At 45.8% G+C, this 22,024-nt stretch overlaps 1 protein-coding gene across 4 annotated transcripts in view; it reads left to right on the top strand.

The window, feature by feature from the left end:
* SMYD3 (SET and MYND domain containing 3) overlaps positions 1–21,540 on the top strand; it is a 790,876-nt gene extending 769,336 nt beyond the window's left edge. For all 4 annotated transcript variants that reach the window (XM_066253500.1, XM_066253501.1, XM_066253502.1 and 1 more), the window contains 2 exons: positions 9,092–9,200; positions 21,093–21,540. In XM_066253500.1, coding sequence (XP_066109597.1) covers positions 9,092–9,200; positions 21,093–21,194 — 211 coding nt within the window. In that variant the 3' untranslated portion in view covers positions 21,195–21,540. The remainder of the gene's footprint in view (positions 1–9,091; positions 9,201–21,092) is intronic.
* Positions 21,541–22,024: the final 484 nt, after the last annotated feature.

The raw sequence follows: 22,024 nt of genomic DNA, 5'->3' as shown, positions 1-22,024 counted from the left end.
TCAAGCCAGTGACCTTTGGGCTCAAGCCAGCAATCATGGGGTCATGTCCCACACTCAAGCCAGTGACCTCACGTTCAAGCTAGTGAGCCCATGCTCAAGCTGGCAACGTCGAGATTCAAACCCGGGTCCTCTGTGTCTCAGGCTGATGCTCTATCCACTGTGCCACTGCCTGGTCAGGCAAAACATTTTTAATTTTAATGAAGCCCAGCTTATCAATTGTTTCTTTCGTGGATCATGTGTTTGATGTTGTATTTGAAAAGGTGCCACCAACCCAAAATCATCTCGGTTTTCTTCTGTATTATCTTCTGGGAGTTTTATAGCGTGCATTTTGCATTTAGGTCTGTGGTCCATTTTTAGTTCATTTTTTTAGAGAGTATAAGATCTGTGACTAGATACATGTTTTTGCAAATGGATATTAAAGTTTTCCAGCACCATTTATTGGAAAGATTGTCTTTGCTCCATTGTGTTGCCTTTGGTCCTTTGTCAAAGATAAGTTGATTGTATTTATGTGGCCCTTTCAGAAGTCTGTTCTGTTCCATTGCTCTATTCCTTCACCAGTACCACAATGTTTGATTACTGTAGCTTTATAGTAAGTCCTGAACTTGGGCAGTGTCAGTCTTCCAACTTTGTGTTGGCTATTCTGAGTCTTTTGACTCTGCATATAAACTGTAGGGTCTGTTGCTGACATCACAAAATAATTTGCTGGGATTTTGATTGGGATTACATTGAATTTCTAGGTCAAGTTGGTAAGAACTGACATCTTGATAATATTGAGTCTTCCTATTTATAAACATGGATATTTTCCCATTTACTTAGTTTTTCTTATTTTATTCATCAGAAATTTATAGTTTTTCTTATATAGATCTTGTACATATCTTGTTAGATTTGTACTTAAATATTTTTATTTCATTTTTAGGGGATGCTAATATCTCATTCTTTTTTTTAAGTATTATTGAGATTCAATTCACATGCCATTCAATTTACTCATCTCAAGTGTGCAATTCAGTGGGGTTTTTTGTATATTCAAAGATATGTGCAACCATTGCCACAGTCAATTTTGTAACGTTATCATCACCTTAAAAAGTAATCCTGAACCCTTCAGTTATCTATTTTGATTCTTGAAAGATATTTTTGAGGATATGAAACACTATACTAGGAATTCTTTTTCCAGGGCACATTGAGAATATTATTCTACTGGCTTTTTGCTTCTACTGTTGGCCTTACTGTGACTCTTTTGAATGTAATCTGTCTTTAGGAATTGGCAAGAACGGAGGCTCCCCTATTAGACTTCACAGTGTTGGGTCCCAGGTAGACACTCTACCCAATGTGCCACCACCGGTCAGGCCTCCAGCTCTTTTCTTACCGTCAGATTAATTAATTAATTAATTAATAAGCTCTTTTTATTATTTGATTTAAAGATTCTAACGCCCTGGCCGGTTGGCTCAGTGGTAGAGCGTCGGCCTGGCATGCAGGAGTCCCAGGTTCGATTCCCGGCCAGGACACACAGGAGAGGCGCCCATCTGCTTCTCCACCCCTCCCCCTCTCCTTTCTCTCTGTCTCTTTCTTCCCCTCCCACAGCCAAGGCTCCATTGGAGCAAAAGATGGCCCAGGCGCTAGGGATGGCTCCTTCGCCTATACCCCAGGCGCTAGAGTGGCTCTGGTCATGACAGAGCGACGCTCCAGATGGGCAGAGCATTGCCCCCTGGTGGGCGTGCTGGGTGGAACCCAGTCGGGCGCATGCGGGAGTCTGTCTGACTGCCTCCCCGTTTCCAGCTTCGGAAAAATACAAAAAAAAAAAAAAGAGATTCTAACAATGGATCATGTACAAACAATTATAAATTATCAAACTTCTAAAAGTGAGAAAGCCCTGCATTTTCAGTGAAGGACCTATTTATAGGAAATTACAAGAAATAGAAATGTATTCTTTGTGTTAGGAAATGATCCTGCTTACTCATTTTGGGGATAAAATAAACCCAAGAAAACGCATGGCAACAAGGCAAAATCTTGTTGTAATGTTGTCAAGTCCTGTTATAATGTGAAGCAGTATTATAAAAAGCACTGTGAATTTCATTTTCTCATACTCAGGCGGTAGGAATTGGGGCGTATGGCAGATCCATTCCTGTTAGTGATGTTGGGCCAATAACATGCATCATAAACAACAAGAGTTGAGGGTTCAATCCAGGCTAGACACCAGGGGCTTTCCAACTTTGGAAACAAGTAAGAATTAATGGTTCTGATCCTTGAGTCATCCAAAGGCCAAGCAGTAGAGGTGATGGAGAAGTCAGGACTCATCATCCTACTTGGGGACACAGCACCTTCCGACTCTGCGAATTCATCAAGGTCATGGTAAAAAATAGTTCTTGTTCTGAAGTGGTTTCTGAGGCATATGGTCTGTCTTGTCTTTCTTTGGTTTTATTTCCCCATATTAGTATCTTCTCCCTCTTTTTTACCAAAAGACAACAACAAATGTATCATATCACTAACAAGTCTACCCTACCACAAAGAGATAAATAACTTCATATAACAGGTGGTATAACTGCCTGACCTGTGGTGGCGCAGTGGGTAAAAGCATCGACCTGGAATGCTGAGGTCACTGGTTCGAAACCCTTGTCTTGCCCGGTCAAGGCACATATAGGAGTTGATGCTTCCTGCTTCTCCCCCCTTCTCTTTCTCCGTCTCTCTCTCTCTCTCCTCTCTATCTAAAAATGAATAAATAAAATCTAAAAAAACCAACAGATGGTGTAACTTAAATAGACTTGAAGGAACATCGGATGACTGTGCCTTTTTTCATGCTGCTTTTGTCTCAGTTACCTATCTTATGATACCAAGTTTCTACACCTGAATTAAGACTTAAGGTTGAGCAGAGCCTCTTAAGGTTGAGTGTGAGCTTCTGCTGAGTCTGCAGTCATTGTAGCTGTCAAGTCCATGTGTCTCTGACAGCCTAAGAGAGTATGAGAAGGCTGCTGCATGCTGCTCGTTGTGTGTGTCATTTTATTTCTCTGTGATGTCTAGAATTCAGTAAAATTCCAAAATCTTGTAAAACTTGAGGCAGTTATCTACCAGAATCAGTCATTTCTGAGGGTGAAAAAATGTGAAAACCAGTCTCCTATATTTTTATTATGAAAAATTTCAAACATATACAGAAATAGGGAGAATAATATAATAAACCTTTTAGATAGCCAGCATCCAATTCAATAATTATCAAGACTTTATAACCTTATCTTCTAACTTCTCTGCTCCTTCTTCCTTCATTCAATTATCTTATTCTTTTTGCAGTTCTTAGCATTTATGAATCTGTTACTTGCTGTCTTTCATTACTTTTGAAAATTTTCAGTCATGATGGCTTTATATATTGCTTCTGTCCCAATCTCTCTCTTCTCATTTGAGATTCCAGTCACTATGTGTGAGACCCATGTCTGTCTAGTTTCTATTTCGTTGTCTCATCATGTTTTACAATTGATAATTCCTTTGATCTGCCTTCCAGTTCACTAATTTTTTCCTTGGCTGTGACAAATCTGATGTTAGACTGTTGAGTTCTTCATTTCAGATTTCTGTTTTTCAGTTCTAGAATTTTCATTCGTTATTTTTTTATATACTTTTTAATTTTCTGTTTGTATCTTTGACAACACTGTGGAGATTTTCTTATGTATTGACAAGGCCATTTCATGTACAGATTTCCTAGGTTAGTTGTCTCAGAAATATCTTTTTAGAGTTATTTTGTTTGAATTAAGATGAACAAGGTCTACATGTTGTGCCTGTTATATCTCTTGATCTAGAAAGTTCTCCACTGCTATCTTTTTCTTTTCACATTATTGACCTGTTGAAGATCCTAGGTTAAGGTCCTGCTGAATTTCCCATACCTCGGATTTAGCTGGTTGCTTTTATTTGTTCTCTATTGTTTGTTGTTTTTATGAAATGGAATTTAACTTCATGGGCTTAAATTCCATTTCCCTCTCCCCTCACTATCTTTCCCTCGCCCCCCACACCCCCCCCTTCCCTCCTACTCCTCCTTCATCTCAAGGATGTTTTTTAGGTAGAGCAAAATAATTCCTATTGCATCATATTAGATAGCATGTAATGTCTGGTTGTCCTACTTTACTAATGCTAAGATTAATCACTGGATTCAGATGGTAACAACCTAATCTATCTATTGTGAAATTCTCCATCATTCTTTGATCTACAGGTTTTATCTGTTGATACCTTTTTCCTAAATCAATTATGTCTTTAGAAATTACAAAATTATTTTTCCAATTCAATTGCCATTTCATATATATCATTTAAAATTCATACACTAGAGCCATTTGTCTGCTCTGAAATACAACATATATAGGCAAGTTAAGCTCTCCTTTTAAATTTAGTGATTTTTATATCAGTTCTAAAAATGATAGTCCTGAACAATAAATGGTTTTCTTACCCAATAAAAGCCAAGACTACTCTATAATGAGGCAATGTGATTGATCTTACATTGTGTAGAAAAACTTCAGCAAAACCAAAAGCATGAGTCCTGCCATTAGATATTTTCTTCTTTGCATCCTTTTATTAATTGATTGATTGATTTTTTTTTTTTTTTCTGAAGCTGGAAACGGGGAGAGACAGTCAGACAGACTGCCGTATGCGCCCGACTGGGATCCACCCGGCACACCCACCAGGGGCGACGCTCTGCCCACCAGGGGGCGATGCTCTGCCCCTCGGGGGCATCGCTCTGCCGCGACCAGAGCCACTGTAGCGCCTGGGGCAGAGGCCAAGGAGCCATCCCCAGCGCCCGGGCCATCCCTGCTCCAATGGAGCCTTGGCTGCGGGAGGGGAAGAGAGAGACAGAGAGGAAGGAGGGGGGGTGGAGAAGCAAATGGGCACTTCTCCTATGTGCCCTGGCCGGGAATCGAACCCGGGTCCCCCGCACGCCAGGCCGACGCTCCACCGCTGAGCCAACCGGCCAGGGCCTGATTGATTGATATTTTAGAGAGAAAGAAACATCAATTTGTTTTTCCATTTACTTATGCATTCAATGGTTCATTCTTATATGCAACCTGACTGGGGATAGAACCTACAGCCTTGGTATATTGGGGTGATGCTCTAACCAACTGAGCTACCCAACCAGAACTCTGCATCCTTTTAACTTGAGATATTCCAGTTCCCTGACTCCAAGCTTCCTTGTAAAATATGGCAGCAGGATCCTGGTGCTTATCGGTCTGAGTTAAAGCTAGAGTGTGTGCTGCTGCCCTTCTCTGCTTATTTAAACACATTCTCTCCTGTGCACTTACAGAACCATGGAAGGCCAGTTCTCCACTGCAGGCCCAACATTCTGGAGCATGTGACCACTAACTAGCACTGTGCCTGTGAAAAGAAAATCTGTAACACCCAAACAAGGAGCACACCTTGTCCAGTGACTTTGGTGTTACATTGTTGCTCATGTTTTCTGTGGCAGTGGTATGTTCTGGTTTCTGGGAGTCAGCACTGACTCTGCTGCCCCAGCAGGCCTCCAGGATCTGTGGAATCAGTTGTATGACATTATTGGCATCAGATCCTTGTTTTGTTTTGTTGTTGTTGTTCTCATTACCACCATCCTCCCTAAATCTATCTGCCCTAGAGTCTCTTTTCAAATATCCTGTGCTTTCTATTCTGATAAAATTCTCTCAGTTCCCTTCAGTGGTGGCCGCCGCATAGAAGCCGAAGGTCATACATACATCCTAGCTTCACATTTCTGTCTCCTCACAGCCTGGTCTCAGGCCCTCCTCCTCTCCTCTTCTTTTCTTCTCTCTACTCTCCTCCTCTCCTCTCTCCTCCTATCCTCTCTCCTCTCTTCTCTCCTCTCTTCTCCTCTCCTCCTCTCCTCTCTCCTCCTGTCCTCCTCTCCTCCTCTGCTCCTCTCCTCCTCTCTCCGTTCTCCTCTCCTCCTCTCTTCTCCTCTCTGCCTCACCTCTCCTCCTCTCTCCTCTCTTTCCTCTCTCCTCTCCTCCTCTCATCTCTACTCTCCTCCTCTCTCCTCCTGTCCTCCTCTCCTCCTCTCCTCTCTCCTCTTCTTTTCTCTCCTCTCCTCCTCTCCTATCCCCTCTCTTCTCTCTCCTCTCCTCCTCTCCTCTCTCCTCTCTCTTCTCTTCCTCTCTCCTCTCTCCTCTCTCCTCTCCTCCTCTCCTCTCTCCTCTCCTCCTTTCCTCCTCTCCTCCTCTCCTCCTCTCCTCCTCTCCTCCTCTCCTCCTCTCCTCTCCTCTCTCCTCCTCCTCTCCTCTCTCCTCTCTCCTCCTCTCCTCTCTCCTCTTCTTTTCTCTCCTCTCCTCCTCTCCTATCCCCTCTCTTCTCTCTCCTCTCTCCTCTCCTCTCCTCCTTTCCTCCTCTCCTCCTCTCCTCCTCTCCTCTCTCCTCTCTCCTCTCTCCTCTCCTCCTCTCCTCCTCTCCTCTCTCCTCTCTCCTCTCTCCTCTCTCCTCTCCTCCTCTCCTCCTCTCCTCCTCTCCTCCTCTCCTCTCTCCTCTCTCCTCTCTCCTCTCTCCTCCTCTCCTCTCTCCTCTTCTTTTCTCTCCTCTCCTCCTCTCCTTCTCTCTGCTCTCCCCCTTTTCCACCAGGTCAGCCTCCTGTATACCACGAGAGCTAACCATCCCTTCCATACCCTACACACTTGTCCATGAAGCCCCTAGCCCTGCAGTCTGAACCAGCCCGGCCTCTGTGCTGTCCCTGTGCTCCTCACTGCACTGGAGCACCTGCTGTCAGAGTCATGGTCTGGCAGCTCTCTCTGTCACTCTCGCTGTGTCATGATTCAACCTGCCTTGTACCTGCACCTAGAGTCTAGGTGTCCTAGACTATATGCTAACGAATGACAGGGGCTCACCTTGGCTGCTCTGAGTTCCTTACAGCACTGGGCACACCTGTCATCCGGTCGGCACACCTTCCCTTCTCCTTCTCATTCGCACTCGTGCCAGACACTCGCCGTCCTCAGACACTCTGATGGCTTTTCTGGTCCAGGCTCACAGGCCGGCCTTGGGGTGGGACAGCCGCGTGATTGAAGGCTACTTGCAGGCCCTCCTCTTACTCCACACTGTGACACATGGTCAAGTCAGCGAAAGCCCTGCCCTTGGTGGGGATCATCTCCCAGCAGGAGTGAGCTTCTCCAGTTGTCCTTGGGGTGCTATTCCGGCAAGTGACCATGCTTCTTGTTCCATATGTCAGCTGGGAGGTCTCCAGAAACAATCCAGGTGCAGTCAGCTCCCCAGCCGCGCTTGCTGGGGTACTGCTTGGTAAATATTTATGTGGAAGCCCCCCCCCCCGCCCCAGGTGCTTCCTCTTAACCTCCTCTTTGGTTTTTAGTAACTTGAACTAACCAGGACAGGGACCTGTCATGGCATAATTACACCCCACTTTCTCTGCCATCGTAGAACCCTCTGCTAACTGACATGACAGGCCTCCACTTACTGGGGTGCCTATTTAGTATCAAATTACTTTTTGGCCTTTAAATTTAATTATGCCACATTTATAGCAATAAAATGAAACCTCAAATCCGGGTGTGTTTTTCAAGGAAATGTCCAGGGCAATTTCTGATGATGATGGTGTCCTGTGCTTGCGCCTTTTATTGAGGGATCTCCAGAGCCTCTCCACACAAGTAGGTCATGGCGTTCATTCTCAAAGGGGCAAGGTGGACTGAGCGATTCTTGGCATACCAGGGGAGAAGGACGCTCCGGATCCCAGGTGTTGCCTTTGTCTCTCCCCCGTTCCTCCCTCTCCAGTTCTTTAAAAGAATGGCCAACCTTGTATTGACTTACATACCTCCTTCTCAGATAGTGCTTTCCACTTTTTGGAGAGCATGAATGTAAAGTTTCTATATCATATTTCATGGGGGAGAGCTGAGGTTCAAGGAGAGGAAATGGTTTGCAGTTCGGTTCACCCTCGCCAGTGAACGTGTGTCTCTCCTGGTCGGTCTTCCTCACCTCTGTTACACAGCAGCGCGAAAGCATGAGTCCGAGTTTGTAAACGAAAACCAGCAAGAAGGGCACGTGGTCCATGGCAAGCCTTGCCTGCGTCATGACCCTCAGGACTGTCCCACTGAGACTACGTGCTGACCCCATGGCCTCCCGGCAGACAGCATGTGGGGTGTACTCTTGTTTGTGCTAAGCTTTGGGGACACTCTCTCTCTCTCTCCTCTGCACTCAGCCCAGCCTTCCTCCATCATCCCGGAAACCTTTGCTGGTCCCACCAGCTGTCACCTACCTCTCTGCCTTCATAATGCCTGTGTCATTGTCTCAGTTACTGACAGCTTGAATTGAGCATTACCATGTTACTGTATTTCTCCATGTATAAGACGCACCTTTTTTCTAAAAATTTGGGGTCTATAAACTGGGTGCATCTTATATAGTGGTTGTAGGTTTTTTACTTGCATTTGACAGTGATGAAGAGTTGTATGAATTTTATGATGAATAAAACTTGAATTCAATAACTTTATGTAATACATTTTTTTTCAAATTTCAGGCCCCAAAATTAAGGTGCGTCTTATACATGGGAGCGTCTTATACATGGGGAAATACGGTACTAAGTTAGGCATCATTTGGTCATTGTGTCATGCTCTGTTTTATAATAGTTTTAAACTGTCATGTGAATGTTTGTCTGGTGTCAAATGGGGTTATTGGACCTTGAGGAAAACAGATATAGTCCCCCGGCTCTGGGAACAATCCTGCATATATAGTGGAAACTCAGTAGTCTCGAGAGTAGTGGATGTGGGGGGCAGAAGAAGCCAAACTCTACTCTTCCGTTGAATCTAATACGATAAATCCTTGTTGAATCAAATTGAAGTTATATTGGGCCTGAAACATAGCCCTCCGTTTTCATTCTTGGTCCACTACAACACCTCTTCTATTCTGTGACGTGCGGAATCAGGGAAGAGCTTGCAGGATGGGTGTAGTTCCTGGTTCCCCTCCTCCCAACATGACTGTGGAGTCTGAGGCTGTATCTCTTCTCTGTGTTCATCAGAGAGGTCCCACCAGTGCACTGCGTTCCCAAAGGCTCAGTAGCAGTCACCACCTGTGTGGGCCCTCCTTCCATGGCCTCCTGCTGAGATGCTCCCATGGGAGAAGGAGCCCCTGACACTGTCTGCCCTTTGCTTTCTCGCAGGATCTTCTTCCCGGGGAGCCACCCCGTCAGAGGTGTGCAGGTAATGAAAGTTGGCAAGTTGCAGTTACACCAAGGCATGTTTCCCCAGGCAATGAAGAACCTGAGACTGGTGAGTGTGCTTGGCCAGAAATGCCCTTTCCTGGTGCAGCTAGGCCTCTTTCTCGTGATTTTTAACAGCTGGCTCTACACACATGCGGCTGCATGCACATGTACACACATGTGCACACACACGTGCCCATAAACGTTCAACAGACGGCTCTAAGAACAACTGATTTGTGATGTTTGCTTATTCATGTGCTGTAAACATGTCCACCATGGTTGCTTTGAAACAGTAGCTGTAAAATCAACCAGCTTGCAAAAATCATGAAAATTTAATAATCAGCTCTCACTGGTACAAACTGGCCTCAGAACTCGCAGTGAACAAGTTGCCCTCCTTCATACCTCCTTACCCGCTATCCACAGGCCTAGTGTCCTTACAGTTTAGTGGGGGAAACAGACATGTGAACAAGTGATTAAATCCAGGCTGGAATCCAAGGATCTGTTCTTTTCCTCTAGACTGGCCCTGTCAGGCAGCCCCTTGACCATCGTCTGTCTGCAGTCCACCGTTGCAGCTTTCACCTCCCTCCAGTCCTCCCTCCCTGTCCATACAGCCAGTGCTCACTGGGCCGCTTGTCATTACCAGACACCCTGACCTGCTCACACTTAGGTCTTTGCAAAACTCTTGCTTCTGCCTTAAACAACTTTGCCCTGCGCCCACTCCTGGGCCTGGGAGAACCTACTGAGCCTTCAAGGACCAGATCAAGTGTTGTTTTCTCTTGTGCTCCTCCCACACTGTTCACTCTACCAGGAGAGTGCTTATTCCATAGGAGGTCCCCAGCTCCCTGTCATGCAAGGTACCGAGAACTTAAAAAGTGTCCACTGTTGGAGGAAGGGGGGAATGAGGAAGGGATGAGGAGTGAGGAGTCAATACAATGCTAGCAATAAGTGCCAAGAAACAAAGTAGAGGAGTTGGGTCAGTGTTGGGATGTACTGTTAAAGAGTTACAGGCTCTGGCCGGTTGGCTCAATGGTAGAGCATCAGCCCAGCGTGTGGAAGTCCCAGGTTCCATTCCGTCAGGGCACACAGGAGAAGCACCCATCTGTTTCTCAACCCTTCACTCTCTCTTCCTCTCTGTCTCTCTCTTCCCCTCCCACAGCCAAGGCTCCATTGGAGCAAAGTTGGCCCGGGCACTGAGAATGGCTCCATGGCCTCCACCTCAGGCACTAGAATGGCTCCGGCCACAACGGAGCAATACCACAAATGGGCTAAGCATCGCCCCCTGGTGGGCATGCCAGGTAGATCCCAGTCATATGCATGTGGGAGTCTGTCTACTTCCCTGCTTCTAACTTCGAAAAAATACAAAAAAAAAAGAGTGACACTTATCCGCCTCCACCCCCCCCACCCAGGAATCTGCACCGTCAGAGCTCCCTCTACCCTACATGTGGCTTCCAGAAGAAGAGTTCACATACCCATCTGGTCCAGGATCTGGTTTTTCATGCTGAGACTGGGCTATAGGGTTTCACAGGGAGCACCTGACATTTTAATGGGGTCTCTGGGCCACAGTGCCCTTGTCTGCAGAAGAGCTATAAAGGAGAGACCAGGGCTTTGTAGTAGAATCTCTCACAGAGTCTCAGGGGGCTGGGGGGGTCTCATAGCATGGGAAGTTACCCATATTCAGATGAGGAACAACAACATGTTCCTCATGTGAGGTTTTATTATAGCCATTGTATGCACAACTCTTAAAGGAAACATTAATTCCCTCAGCTACAAAGACAAATCTGAAAGATCCCAAACAGATATCTGGATACTCATTATGGGGTAACATGGGCTGGGCAGATGGTGCTAGCTATCACCAGCTCTTCACATGTCACATTCACTGACCTTTTAAAGCCCTCATGCCCAGTTCCATTCTCTCTTACATCCTTGTGAGGTTTCCTCATCTCCTCCAGAAGCATCCGTTGGTAATAGTTTTAGCATCTTCTATTCCTGGTAACAAAGATAAGCCAAAACATGGACTCTGATAGCTGCCAAATGAAAGATCTTGGAGCAGCATCAGGAAGTCTGCCATGAGAACTGGGGTTAAGTCACTTCCTGTTTGGCTCTGGAAAAGTCACTGAGTCTCTTGCTGGGTTCTGATTATCAACCAGAATACAAATGTGCATCCCCAGCAGTGTCGTGTAGCACAAAGAGCACTCAGATTTAAGAGTTGGTAGGTTCACTCTATGCCCTCCGCCTCAGGCGCTAGAATGGCTCCAGTTGCAGGAGAGCAAAGTCCCAGATGGGCAGAGCATTGCCTCCTGGTGGTCATGCCGGGCGGATCCTGGTCGGGCGCATGTAGGAGTCTTGTCAGTCTGCCGCCCCCTCCGCCTGCTTCTCACTTCGGAAAAATACAAAAAAAAAAAAAAAAAGTTGGTAGGTTCAGGTTCCAGTCTCACCATTTACTAGTTTTGTGGCTTGAGGCAAGTCTTATAATCCTTTTAAATATTATATAATTTTCTTATTTAAAAAATAAGAATATCTACCCTATAAAGTTGTTTGAGAAGTATATGAGGTTACGAGAGTGTTTTTGCCTGGTCCCAAGCATTTTGAGACTCTAAAGGGTTATTATAGGAACCCTCATTCTGATCACTCCCAACTACCTGGTCCCTTTAGCTCTGTTTGTGGTTTGGGTTTATACAGTGTTTCCCCTTTTGAACAGCTACTCTATATAACTGCTCCCTAGCAGGTCACATGGGTATGTTCTGTTTCCCAAGATGAATGGGAGTTCCTCAAGTAACCCCACTTATATACCTTTTGCATTGCCTGGTACTGTATTACCTAACATAGACACACATGCCCCAAATGCAGCAAGTTCTATCAAATTTGTACTTGAATAAATGGATGGATTTTTTGAACGAATAAAGGACTTTTAAAGCCCTACTTTGGTCCTGTTTTTTCAGAAGTATATAGTTAATGGGCTAGATCTTCTCTGGACCTTTGGTGACCATTTGCTAGTAGAGGTATAGCCTGAACACATCCATCTCTTCACAAAGTCATGTGACCCGTAAGTCTAGAAGCTGGTCAGTTTTGTTCTGCAAAAAGCCTCCCTTCCTGAACTTTCTCAGGACCCAGGTAACCTGGAGAGGAGAAAGGGAAGATACATTCTTTGCCTTTTGAAACTAATGTTCTCTGTAGACTGGCAACCCTAGATATTCTTTCTTGTTTTAGAAACTCTGGAAATAATGTAGTGAAATAGCTTGAAAATAACAGTTTCAAAAGCTGAGTTTGGAAGAGAAATCAGAAAAGCTTCAGAATCAGAAATCAGTTACAGATTCAGTTAGGCCCGGCCTGCTGCAGGGAAGGAATCCACTTAGCCTGGCTCTGATTCGGTTTAGGCGTCCGTCTGCCCTGGGCTCAGCTGAGATTCTGTGATTGCCACCACAGAACTGTCCTGAGGTCCCTTCACAATGCTTTCCTCCTGTCTCTAATCTACTTTCATTTCTTTCCATTTATTTCATGGAGAATTTCGTTAGCCACTAATTTGGCTTCCTGGACCTCAAGGGCAGGTGTTCTCATCAGAGCTGTCTTGTTAGTGAGCCTGTTTCTTTTCTGTGAGCCCTGCCCACTGCTGGCTCCCTTACTCGGGGCCAGGCAGTGACTTTGTTACCAGTGCCTGATGAGCTGAAGTCAGGTTAGAAAAAGTAAGACTTCTTCCCCCTCAATAACTGTTTTTTATGTAGATGTCTTTTCTTACGTTACACTGTAATATTTTTTTCCATTTCCATTGCATTTTGATGAAGCATTTTGAAGATTTTTTTATCCTTTATTGTCCTGAACAGGCAGCGCAGGCCCAGTCCTGGACATTGTTCCTCTCATAACTACATAGTTGGTGGCTACTCTCAAGGCATAACCATGCTGGTGTCTAGTTACTCCAGCCTGCACCCTGATTTCAAGCCCCTCAAATGGCTGGGTTAGAGTATGCAATTTTGTTGTTACCATTTCTTAATCTGCTAGTGATTCTTAATATTTTTAGTCATGTTCTTGTTTGGGAATCTGATGAGAACCACTGACTCGCCAGAGAAAAATATACAAACACAACATTTTTTATATTTGGTAGGGAAGGGGGCTTTGGAGACCACCTGAGGCTTCTCCATATACTCCTAAGTGCCCACAGCCTCGAGCTTATAAAGCTCTCTTCTCAGTGTGTAACATCACACCTTAGGGGGCAGATGGGAGAAAAGAAGGCAGGCAGAAGTGAGGGGCCATCTTGTCCATAATGCCTTCAAAGAGTTGTTCAGAAGTACCTGCCTCAGATACTTATGAATGTTCCCTACTGACCTCCAAATAGAGAACTTCAATTTCTGAACTAATGAAAGGAGACAAGTAAAAGAATGGTAAGTAAAATGAAAGTATAGTGATTAAGTCACATTAAAAGAAATAAGCAGAAATTTAGCTACCAGTAAGTGTGAGCCCAGCAATAACTAGGAGCCAGGTGGATAACCAGACAGTACCTCCACCTGGCAGAAACCAGGTGTCCCCCCCCCCATTCTCTGCTGGAACAATGTCAGAGGAAGAAAGCCAGCTAAAACTGAAGGTCTAAATAAAATTCAGAGTCTCAATGAAATCCTCAGAGTGTTCAGGTCGCAACTGAAAATCACTCATCATACCATGAACCAGGAAGATCTCAATTTTAATGAAAAAAAAATCAATATATGCCAATTCTAACATAACAAAGATGTTAGAATTATCTGACAAAGATTTTAAAGCAGCCATCATAAAAATGCTTCAATGAGCAAAACAAATGGAAAAAATAAGAAATCTCAGCAAAGAAATAGAAGAGATGAAGAAGAAGCAAATAGAAAATTTAACAATAAATACAATTACCAAAATAAACAGACTGGAGCTTAACAACAGAATACAGAGGACAGAAGAATGCTTAATGAACTTGAAGACAGGACAATGGAAGCTACCTAATCTGAAAAACAGGTAGATAATGACTAAAAAGGGGGGAAAATTGAACAGAGCCTCAGGACCAATAACAGAAGACATGGCACTGGAGTCCCAGAAGAAAAAGAGAAAGAGGAACAAGTATTTGAAGAAATCATGATGGCCCTGGCCGGTTGGCTCAGCGGTAGAGCGTCGGCCTAGCGTGCGGAGGACCCAGGTTCGATTCCCGGCCAGGGCACACAGGAGAAGCGCCCATTTGCTTCTCCACCCCTCCGCTGCGCTTTCCTCTCTGTCTCTCTCTTCCCCTCCCGCAGCCAAGGCTCCATTGGAGCAAAGATTGCCCGGGCGCTGGGGATGGCTCTGTGGCCTCTGCCTCAGGCGCTAGAGTGGCTCTGGTAGCAACATGGCGACGCCCAGGATGGGCAGAGCATCGCCCCCTGGTGGGCAGAGCGTCGCCCCCTGGTGGGCGTGCCGGGTGGATCCCGGTCGGGCGCATGCGGGAGTCTGTCTGACTGTCTCTCCCTGTTTCCAGCTTCAGAAAAAAAAAAAAAATGAAAGAAATCATGATGGAGGCACCCAAATCAGAAAGTAAGAAATAAAATTATCTTTCTTCACAGATGTCATGTAGAAACCCCTGAAGATACCATATACACCAAAAAACAAACAAACAAAAACCTGTTAAAACTACTAAACAAATCCAGCAAAGTAGCAGAATATAAAATTAATGTGCAAAAGTCAGTTGCATTTCTATATACTGGCCATGAACAATCAAAAAAGGAAATGAAACAGTTCTGTTTACAATAGCATCTAACAGGATAAAATACACAGAACTAACTTAACCAAGGGGATGAAAGAATGGTAGAATGCTGATAAAAGATAAAAGACATAACCCAATTGTAAAAGGTATGGGGAAAAAAAGGCTTGTGGAACCAAAAGGAGAATTAGACAATAGACTGGTGGATACAACTGTAGCTGGGACGTCAGCACCTCTCAGTCAGCAATCAACAGAACAACTAGACAGAAAATCAGGACTGTAGAAGGATTTAACAACACCATCAACCGACAGGACCTAATGGACGTCCAACAATAGCAGCATGTACGTTCTTTCCAAGTACCCGCAGAACTTAGACCAAGGTAGACCATATTCTGGGTCATAAGACAAGTCTCAATAAATGTAAAAGGATTCAAGTCATACAAAGTAAATATTCTGAACACAGTCAAACTAAGTTAGAAATCAGTAATATAATATTTAGAAACAAAACCAGATGGACACCTCCCAGCTCTGTGTCTGGGACTTGGTTGGCCCCTAGAATTTATCAAGTCCAACGCCTCATTCAGTTGAGGAAAAATGAGACTCAGGGAGAAGACACTACTTCTTCAGGGCCCCTCAGGTGCTCAGTAAACATTCACTGGATCTATTGAAGAGGTAAACGTGGTGACTCAATGGCAACTCTTTTACTGGAATAGCCACTCCCACGGGAAGAAGGCACATACCTGAGCTCACCATGTCCTTAACCCCTTCTGAGGTCCCCTGGGCTGCTCTGGTCCCTCTCCCACCTCTGGACAGCCCAGCTCTTTACATCTCTCTTTGTCACACATGGTCCTGCTGTAACTGTCCTCTGGTTGTCTCAGAGCTCTTCCTGGTAAGGCCAAGTCTTGTGCATTATAGCTGCTCAGACAATGTGTCACGAGTAAGGCCATTTTGCCTTCCAGGAGGTCAGGTTCTTCCAGCAGGTCCTACCCTGAGTTATTCAAGGTGGAGAGCAGCGCGGGGCCAGCAGGGGTGCTGCTGCCCTCAGATGGGCCATCAAAGGCTCTAGGGTTTCTGCTGCCCATTGTAACAGGCTTGCTGTGGCTCTGCAGCTGTTGTGGGTCTATGTGTGTGTCTGGCTTCTGACATTTCTTTTGGGACACCCCAGCCCCCCACCCCGTGGCTCCTCCACTCCCCTTTCATCCTGAGATGGGCAGAATGAGAAAGCCTGCTTCCATTTTTCCCTCCTGTGATCTGATCTGAGGGTCTTCTCATGCATTTATTTCTTTTCCCTCTGATTTTATGTCCATATTTAAATCGTGCTTGAGGAAGCCATTTATTGCATTCCCTCAGGCTCATGGTGGAGAGCATATGAGATCCTTGATAAGCTTAATATATTTTTATTAAAAATTAATAAGAAAGCTATATTGCTTGCAAGTTTCAATCATAATTTGATTTAATTCATTTTACTTATAATATATAACCATAATTCTAAAATTACTTTAAAAAGAGCTATGATGAGATTAAAATCTGTGCTGGGACCGACTTTTTTTTTTTTAAGATTTTTATCTATTCATTATAGAGAGAGGGGGGAGAGAGAGAGAGAGAGAGAGAAGGGGGAGGAGCAAGAAGCATCAACTCCCATATGTGCCTTGACCAGGCAAGCCCAGGGTTTTGAACCGGCAACCTCAGCATTTCCAGGTTGACGCTTTATCCACTGCGCCACCACAGGTCAGGCCCTGACTTTATTCCTGAGTGAACCCTGCCTGTCCCATGGCAGGCAGTTCGTGCTGCCATTTCTTGTGTGACATTTAGAGTCAGTACACTGGTACAGTGGCCCCCTCAGAGGCTTCCAGTGAGTCTTCTGTGGATGATTATGTGCAGGCTCTTTTTAAATGCTACCATTAAAAAAAATAAAATTTAATGGAAAGAGATAAGCTTTTTCCAGCCCAAGCTGGCCCCAGTTTTATATTTGCTTAATCTAATTTACATACTGCTGCAGGAAATTAAACCAAAATTATCCTCTCTGACGTGCGCATGTGCGGCTTCCGGGATGGGCTGAGAGAAGGGAGACAGAGCTACAGGGAACAGTGCGCTGGTTTTCAGAGATTTATTGTGAATCTCTTTATTTGGTGGGGGGAGGGGTGTGGAAGTAGCCTTTAAGGAGAGCCAGCCTGGGCCTACGGCCACTTAGGGTTTTTTTTTTTTTTTTTTTTTTCATTTTTCTGAAGCTGGAAACAGGGAAAGACAGTCAGACAGACTCCCGCATGTGCCCGAGCGGGATCCACCCGGCACGCCCACCAGGGGTGATGCTCTGCCCATCCTGGGCGTCGCCATGTTGTGACCAGAGCCACTCTAGCGCCTGAGGCAGAGGCCACAGAGCCATCCCCAGTGCCCGGGCCATCTTTGCTCCAATGGAGCCTTGGCTGCGGGAGGGGAAGAGAGAGACAGAGAGGAAAGCGCGGCGGAGGGGTGGAGAAGCAAATGAGCGCTTCTCCTGTGTGCCCTGGCCGGGAATCCAACCCGGGTCCTCCACACGCTAGGCCGACGCTCTACCGCTGAGCCAACCGGCCAGGGCCCACTTAGGGTTTTCACATCACTGAGAACTGCCGTGCGAGTGACGCCCTGGCCAAGAACAAATTTCCTCCATCAGCAGGTCTGAGTTCCAGCTTACCGTATACTCAGCCTAGTCTGTCATTCATGCACATAAGGAAAACAGTTGCCGATGTATTTTGCCCTTTAATAAGTCCTACTTATTTCTTTCCTCTGTCTCTCCTTTTCTATACCCTGCCCACCGCTCAGAGAAAATGACAGTATTGTTAATTGTATCTGCATTTAGTTTTACCTTCCGACAAGTGATGGGGGTTTTTTAGTCCTCTGCCCCCAAGCTATACTCATTCCCCCTGCTTCCAGCCACCCGTGGATAAGATCTTCTAGTCTTGGTACCCCAAGCCCTATACAAATATCCAGGTTGCCCCCTGCCCCGTCTTTGCTTCCGGCACCGTATTCACCACCCAATAAGAGAAGGCAGAACACCAGCAGGAGCATGTGTACTAGGAAGACCCAGGGCTCCCACAGAGAGTCTCTGAAGCCACATCTAGGAGACCCTCCAGTCCCTTTCCTGGGTCCCTGCAGACTGCTTGATGGTGGAGGCTGCCCAGAGTAGTTATGAAAGGAGTCCTCGGTGGAGTCCTGAGAGCTGGTGCTCACCTTGGGTTGACCTCTCAGGGCAAACATGAGGACGTTGGACCCAGTGGTCTTCATGGCCCTTCACGAGGAAGTGGGCTGGGAGGTGTGGACGTGGGGCCTGGAGGGCAGGCAGCTGTCCCCCACCCACCCACACACCCCACCCACCCCCCGCCGGCTGTGGCACTGCAGTCCCAGCATGGCTGCAGGACTGGAGGCCTCTTGTCCTGCTCTGGGATGAGTGGATCTGTTCCTTTAATGACCACGAAGACTCTGGCTCAGCCACAGTTAATGTTAACTCTCAGGAGAGAGTGCAACTTATGACTGGAAGGAAGGTGGGACCTTGTCATGTTTGAAAACATGCAGATCAGGCTTATGTTGTCAGAGTGATACGAAGATGATGGTCATTAAGCCTGAGTCACGTCACAGAGAAGCCCAGATCATTCTCGAGGTGAGGAACCTGCACAAGTTTAACCTGCAAGGCAATAAGCTGCTGGTCTGGGACTTGTCCTGGGAAACAAGCCAGGCCTCCCCGCAGAGGCATCCAGGAGAGAAGGAGCCCTGGCAGGTCAGGCCTGGCCTTTCTCTGGTCTCCCTGTCTGCGGGGCAGGTGGACGGACAGCTCTTGCTCCTCCTGCAAAGAGCTTTCAGGCAGTGCCGTGGCCTGTTCGTCTTCCTTTGCCAGATCACGGGTCCTGCCCTCTTGTTGAGTAGAAGGAAAGAGAACAGCTTTCAAGTGGGAGCCTTTCCTGTGAAGGAATCTCTGACCTCTGTACAGTGGAGCTCTCAGACCTCAGCTGTCCAGGCCATGGAGGACCCTGGGTGGTGCCTCAGGGAGGGATGGGGGGAGAGTGACTAGTAAGACATTTGCTACCCAATGGCCTCACACTGATTTATCTTCGGCCCAGAGGGATCTCAGCCTGTCTGCAGCCTGCAAAGTGGGGGCTACTCCCAACTCCTCCTCTCCATTTCCAGACACCCCCTCTTAGGACTTTGCTCACAGACACTGTCTACCCACAGGGCAAACACACTCAAGTTACTAGCAAACAAATCCCCAACATCGAGTCTCAGTCCCAGATACCTCATGGGTGTCCCCTCTGGGACACGGGATGATGGTCAGCATCACTACAGGATTGCTGACAGGTTCCGTGGACAGAGCTCTTTTCCAGGCGGAGTCCAGGACCTGAGATGGTGGGCCTTCCTCCCCTCTTCCTCTTCCTCTTCCCCTTCCCTTTTTCTTCTCTTCTCTCCTCTCTGTCTCTCTCAGAGCTAAATCAAGGTCCCCCTGCCTCCCTGTTTTCCTTTAGTCCAATCTAAACGGAACACTTTTAAAGAGGCAAAAACAGAAACCAGGAGCACAGGCTGGAGGCCCTCAGCCCTGAGCACTGCACTTCTCCTGGCTGCAGGTTTCCCTCCATAGAATGAGGCCGTCTGACCACATGACTGCCAGGGTGCTTCCCAGTTTGAAAGTCTGTGGCTTTAGAAAATGTTCACACTCAGAATTGGAATTCTAGGGATGTGTCCTCAGCAGATACTGAGCACAGGCAAAAGGTCATGTGCTGGAAGATCTACATCAATCACATCATAGCGAAAATTGGAAGTCACCTAAATTTCTAAGAGTAGCTGAGTGAATGATGGTCTGTAAACATGGTGGAGTTAATCATAAACATGATGGAATTAATTATGTACTACCATTAAAATGGTAGTTATGCTGGCTATAAATTAACATTGAATGATAGTCACTGTTGTTTGTTGAGAGCTTGTTGTATCAGTTGTTCTCAGCCCTGAAGGCACATCAGAATCTCCGGAACCCAGGTCTCCCCCCAGGGGGTAGTTTGGCACTGGTGGGGTGTGGCACTGGTGTCTCGTTTGAAGCTCCCCAGTTGATGCTTCTATATAGCCATGGCTAAGGCCATGGTATTGCACGCCAGCTACTTTTCAGGGCCTTAATAGCCACCAGGTAAACTTTATGTGTCTCCTTAGGGCACATTCTCATGGAACATAATGGACCTGATGCTCCTCACTTTCTTTCCACCCCCCATTTGAGCAGTGCAGGATGATACTGTCTGTCTCTAGTTTACTTATTACAAAAGCAGTCTTGAGGGTGTTCTGGCTCTTTATTGCTTTATAACAAACCATCCCAAAACTTAGTAAAGGACAACCACCACCATTTAGGCTCACAGAGTATTTGGGGTATTTGGGTCTGGAATTTGAAAAGATCACAAGAGGAATGGCTTGCCTCTTTCCCACCACATCTGAGGTTGCAGCTGGGCACACCGGAATCTTGGCTGTCTTCTGACTAGTGGCTGAAATCATCTGGAGTCTTCTTTGTGCACATTTATGGGGCTAGACTAGGCTGACTTGACAGTTGGGCTCAGCTCCGACTGTCAGAGCTCTTTTCCAGGTGGAGTCTGGAAAAGAGCTGGCCTGCCCATGCAGCTTGGGCTTCCTCACAGCATGGAGGCTCATGGTTCCAGGCAGAGGCTATGTGACCTTTTTTACCTAGCCTGGGAATTCCTTAGCATTACTTCCATTGTACTCTATTCTTAAAGTGGTTACAAGCCCATCCAGATTTCAGAAACATTTTTCAGGTACAATTGACAAGATTTAGTGGTGGACTGAACATGGAGAGTAAAGGAAGGAGTTGTTCAAATACCAATGCTACGTATCATATGACATAAAAAGAATACAAAAAAATTATATGTATATCACAATGAGCATAGATGAGGGTTCAACACTGCATGCACAAATGAAAATTTATTTTAAGCTGGTAGGAGCATGGTATTTCATTTTCAGTACTACCTGATCATTTTATTAACTTTCATTAAGCCTCTGTGACTGCTCTCCAGACCTATGCACTAACAATCCCAGAAGATCGTTGTTGGATGGCAGACCCCAGCGTGACTCCATGAGTGAGTTCGCTTTCCGAGTACCACATTACAGTATCGCCCTGGTTGCTGCATATTCTGGCTCGAGAACCCTGGGCTGCTCACACTGTAGACCCGCAGGGTACTCCCAGCCCTAGTATCAGGGGATAAGATGAGGAGTGGGCCGGGACCCACATGCTTTGGGATCTAATCTGCCTTCTTTTCCCTTTAGGCCTTTGACATTATGAGAGTGACACACGGCAGAGAGCACAGACTCATTGAAGACTTGATTCTGCTCTTGGAAGAATGCGACGCCAACATAAGAGCATCCTAGGGGGGCCCAAGCAGGGCCCCCAATATTGGGGTCGCACACTCAATACTCTGTTTGCCATGTGCCCCTCCCCTCCTGCAAATGCTTTTCTGTGTATGTAGGTAAATAAGGCAGATGTGCAATTTGTAAACCACAGGAATCATTAGTTGTAGAGAAGCATGATTATAATAAATATAAAAAAATTGGGTGCCACCTGGTAATTGTTTTCTTTGCTTCCTCACTGGTAATTGTAACATTTAAGATCTTAACATTAAAGATAGAAAATCCTATTAAAAGCGTGACAGAATAAGTATTAACATTCTCCTTGGATATATATGTAGGGATAATTGAATAAAAATCAGTGTTTGCACATTTGCTTCCTTTTAGTCTTTCTCCATTCGAGCAAGAAGCAGAATTTTCAGAGGTTGTTTGTATGATTTGTGTTAAAGGGTGTCTGTTTCCATTCTTTGTTTCCAGATACATCTCCAACACAAGAAGTTTTATCCTGAATCCTAGAAAGAAGTAATTATAGCTGTTATTAGAAAAGGATATAGGAAGTCTTAGCACAGTGGTCCCCAACCTTGTTTGGGCCACGGACCAGTTTAATCTCAAAAAATATTTTCACAGACCGGCCTTTAGGGTGGGACAGATAAATGTATCACGTGACTGGGACAAGCATCAAGAGTGAGTCTTAGACGGATATAACAGAGGGAATCTGGTCATTTTCAAAAAATAAAACATCGTTCAGACTTAAATATAAATAAAATGGAAATAGTGTAAGCTATTTATTCTTTCTCTGCAGACCAGTACTGGTCCGCAGCCCAGGGGTTGGGGGCCACTGTCTTAGCGGAAAA

The sequence above is a fragment of the Saccopteryx bilineata genome, chromosome 1 (assembly GCF_036850765.1).
Source record: "Saccopteryx bilineata isolate mSacBil1 chromosome 1, mSacBil1_pri_phased_curated, whole genome shotgun sequence".
In the NCBI taxonomy this organism is placed as follows: Eukaryota; Metazoa; Chordata; class Mammalia; order Chiroptera; family Emballonuridae; genus Saccopteryx; species Saccopteryx bilineata.
This window is presented reverse-complemented; position numbering and strand designations above follow the sequence as displayed.